The sequence below is a fragment of the Rhea americana genome, unplaced genomic scaffold (assembly GCF_003343005.1).
Source record: "Rhea americana isolate MKP2758 unplaced genomic scaffold, rheAme1 scaffold_293, whole genome shotgun sequence".
In the NCBI taxonomy this organism is placed as follows: domain Eukaryota; kingdom Metazoa; phylum Chordata; class Aves; order Rheiformes; family Rheidae; genus Rhea; species Rhea americana.
In genome coordinates, this window is record NW_028186416.1 from 364,377 (window position 1) to 367,950 (window position 3,574).

A 3,574-nucleotide genomic window follows, 5' to 3' on the forward strand; every position below is an offset into this window, starting at 1 on the left:
ACAACTAAACAGTAAGATTTACTTTAAGTGGCACACAGATATTCAGGGACTGAGCTTTCTCTGCTAAATAAGGTGGGCCCTCATGACAACAATCCCACTCCTCTCCCAGTTGAACACAGAAGACAGGTAATGGTTCCAGGAAAATATCTTTGCTTTACTCTAGGAAGTTTAAGAGCTGGAATGCCTTATCTGAAATGAAACTAGGATCTTCAGAAATCACTAAAACAATTTGTAGTAGTCAAGACAAGCTGTTGCTGCAAGACCCACAGTAAAAAAAAAAAAAAAAAAAAAAAAAAAAAAAAAAAAAAAAAAAAAAAAAAAAAAAAAAAAAAAAAAAAAGATGTATTCTCTGCTCTTTAGGTAGGCCAGCACCCAAAGTAGTCTTGGATAGTGCCTGTGATTGACAAAAGGGTCCCAAGACACACAACTTCCTTTGCAACAATTGCCACAGCTCATTCCTTCCTTTGTAAAAAGGCTATAATACCCATTTCTCAAGGCAGAGATCTGCCATTTCTCTTTTAATATGAGGACAGGAAGAAAAGAACACCAAGGGAAAAATCTTTTAGATGTCAATGGAAAGGAACAAACCAACAAAAGTGCTTATGAATAGCTTTGCTAAAACCAAACTTTCAATCTGAGCTGTGCCATGCCCTGCATGACAAAGATCAACTCTACCCTACAACTCTGCCTTAGCAACTGCCTGCAGGACCAAGTTCTCTCTCATCTGCAGGAAAAAAAATGCATCCCATGACTGAGYTGTCTCTGATACAAGAACAGCCAGAAAACAGACCTGTCCCTCAGCCAGCTGAACTGACCACACAGGCATCCAAGGATTTCATTAATGGCAGAAAGTGACTTAAAGAGCCCTACCAAGAGCACAGCTGGTGTCTTGGGCACAAAACCTCCTCCAAGCCCAAACTGTAGTAGAGCTCATCAACCAGCAGCTTGCAGAGCACTGCCCTAGAACAAGCAGTCTCCTCAGAGAGGCTGATCTAACAGCCTTAGTGTCTTGACACATATAAAAGAGCAACTTCCCTACGCTTAGCCAAGAGAATCTTCAACACAAATTAGTTCTTGGCTTTAGAAAACACAATAAATGTTCATTTTTCTCCTGTCATACATAACTCATTTAGGTAGACCTATTATGGCAGACAACAGGTTAACAGGAAGCTCAGAAACTGTGGAGAAGCTTTCCCGRGGATACATTCCCACATTATTTGGTCCAGTCTCTTGGCTGAGAGAATGATCTGTGCTTTATCAAGCCAATCAGTTCTGCATGCCCCGGAGGCACAACGCTGGCTTCCCACAGAGGGTTATCTGTATGCAAAACTCAGGACGGCAGGTACCTGCTGGAACAATACAGGTGCTGGCCAGGATGGTACCTGCTAAAGCCCCAAGCTGGCTGCAACTGGCTTCTAAGTGCTGATTTTTACCCTTACAGACATTTGACTGTTGCAGTTGCTAACATTATTCCAAGCATTTTCAGAGCCACAGACAGCCCCACTTATCACTCCCCAGCAGAGTCCTGCCTGTCAGTTACCAGCACCAAGTATCCCTCCTATACAGTAATCTGAAGTTACACCAGCTCCTCTCATGAGGAAAAGATAGTCAAGCCCAGAGACAAAGTAACAGTTAAAGTTGCCTCCTGGAAGCAACACTACCACTTCCCCATGCTCTAAAGAGGAGCTTCCTGGTCTACAACTCCAGCTAGAAAGGTATCCCTGGCTCTCACTGCTGCAGCAGTACAAGGATGCAGTGCTTATAAATGCTAAGAAATGCAGGTGTCAGGACAGTGACAAAATGGAGTGCCCCAAAGTACCTTAAAGAGTCTCTTACAGGAAGATAATAGCAGCAACAGCTAACAGGGAAAAGGGAATCTCTCTCTTCTGAGATGCTCTGCAAGTGTACTAAGCATTTAYAAACCCGAACAGCAATTGGAACAGAACGGTTTTGGACTTCCGACTTACTGAGATGCTCTCAGAAGTCAGCTGCTATCAAAAGAGTCATAAAAGGGACTCTCTCYCCTGAAAGGAGAGAAATAAGGAACAAATCAAGCCAGTGGAAAAATATGGGTACTGGAGCACTGGCAAGGAGCAATGCATTTCCAAAGAGGTTTTTGTTGTTGTTGTTGTTTTCTTTTAAATACAGGTTTCAAAAAAACCTATCCTCCAGRACACTATTTGAAACTTCAGACTGCAGTATCTCCTTTCAGCCTTGGCAGCAATCCCCTTCTCACACAAATAAGGCAACAGTTGCAGGAACAAGGGAGGAAAAGGAAAAGGGAGACAGAGGAGAAGGACAGGGAAAAGATGCTGCAGTTCTCTGCCCAGGACACAGTGGAACTAGATGACCCTTTCTTCCAACCATCTTTAAAAAAAAAAAACAACAGATCAAAACAAAATAGTAGAATGTACAACGTCAGGACAATATTTGATGAAAGGAGATAGCTGGGGCACAGAAGGAGAAAACATTTGAATCAAGAATGGTCAAACCAAGCGCTTGAGACCAGTCAGCAGCTCTGGACTCAAGCAGTTCCTCTAATTCTCTGGCTAGCAAGATATTTTCCAGTTCCCCAGGCTTGATATGCATGTGAGAAGCCAAACGGCAAGTCTTGGGCCTTGTGGGGTCCAAGCAGAATGCGAGCGCGTGTGCAGGCTTGGAAGAGGGAGGTAGCCACACTGACAGTGGGGCAGGGGCATCAAATGGTCTGATAGTGCTGTCGCAGTCTTGCCTGCAGAAATTCATGGGTCAGGTTGTGTCGAGTGATTATCCCAACAATCTTTAAGAGGAAGAAAAGAGGGGAAAAAAAAAAGATATGTCAGTATCACAGATGTGCCTTTAAGACGTGCATGGCAGAGTTGCTGTTCTTTCCAACGACAACCACCCCAACCCCAATATACACAGAAGTCAGAAGCTGCAAACAGTTCTTGACCAAAACAGAGTTAGAAGGAGCTCAAGTTCAAGTCTTGCCAAAACAACCATTCCTCCAGCCAGAACTTTTCTACAGGCAATGCACACTGCTTTAAATAGATCCAAATAGATAGCTTAACTGCTAGTGTTGTGTTTAGACACAGCACTATTTACCCCTCCTAGGAAGAGAAATTATTTTTTCTTCTACAAAGCGTCCTTGTTAGAGAGTATATAGATGCAATTAAACCCCTGGAAAATGAAAACTACAACTGGAAATGATCAAGCTGTGTCTTATGGCTTCATTATAGACTTATCTATCTGGTTTGCCACCTGACAGGACTGCCGACAGTTCACATCAGATACATTCTGGGAAGCTTTAAAGAGCAAAATGGAGAGGTACCAGAGACAAGTTAAGTGCTGACTGCACATTGGCCATTACTAGCTGGCAAGTCACAAAAGGGTTCTCTTCAAGAGTGCTAAGGGAACTCTTAAACCAAAATTTCAGTGGATGAAACATCTCAGTGATTTTACACAGTGAAAGAGTTTAAAAGTAGGCTGCTCTCTAGTATCTAGTAGAAGATGTTCCTGCAGTACTAAATGTGGAACCAGTCAACAGCTCTCGTTTTCAATACAGGCTCTGTGGGGTAGCTATCAGGAGCCGTGA

At 43.1% G+C, this 3,574-nt stretch overlaps 1 protein-coding gene across 1 annotated transcript in view; it reads right to left on the reverse strand.

Moving 5' to 3' along the window:
• Positions 1-308: 308 nt before the first annotated feature.
• Positions 309-3,574, reverse strand: part of CLCN6 (Cl-/H+ antiporter 6) — a 21,518-nt gene continuing 18,252 nt past the window's right edge. The window contains exon 24 of the mRNA XM_085309227.1: positions 309-2,779. Coding sequence (XP_085165353.1) covers positions 2,699-2,779 — 81 coding nt within the window. The 3' untranslated portion in view covers positions 309-2,698. The remainder of the gene's footprint in view (positions 2,780-3,574) is intronic.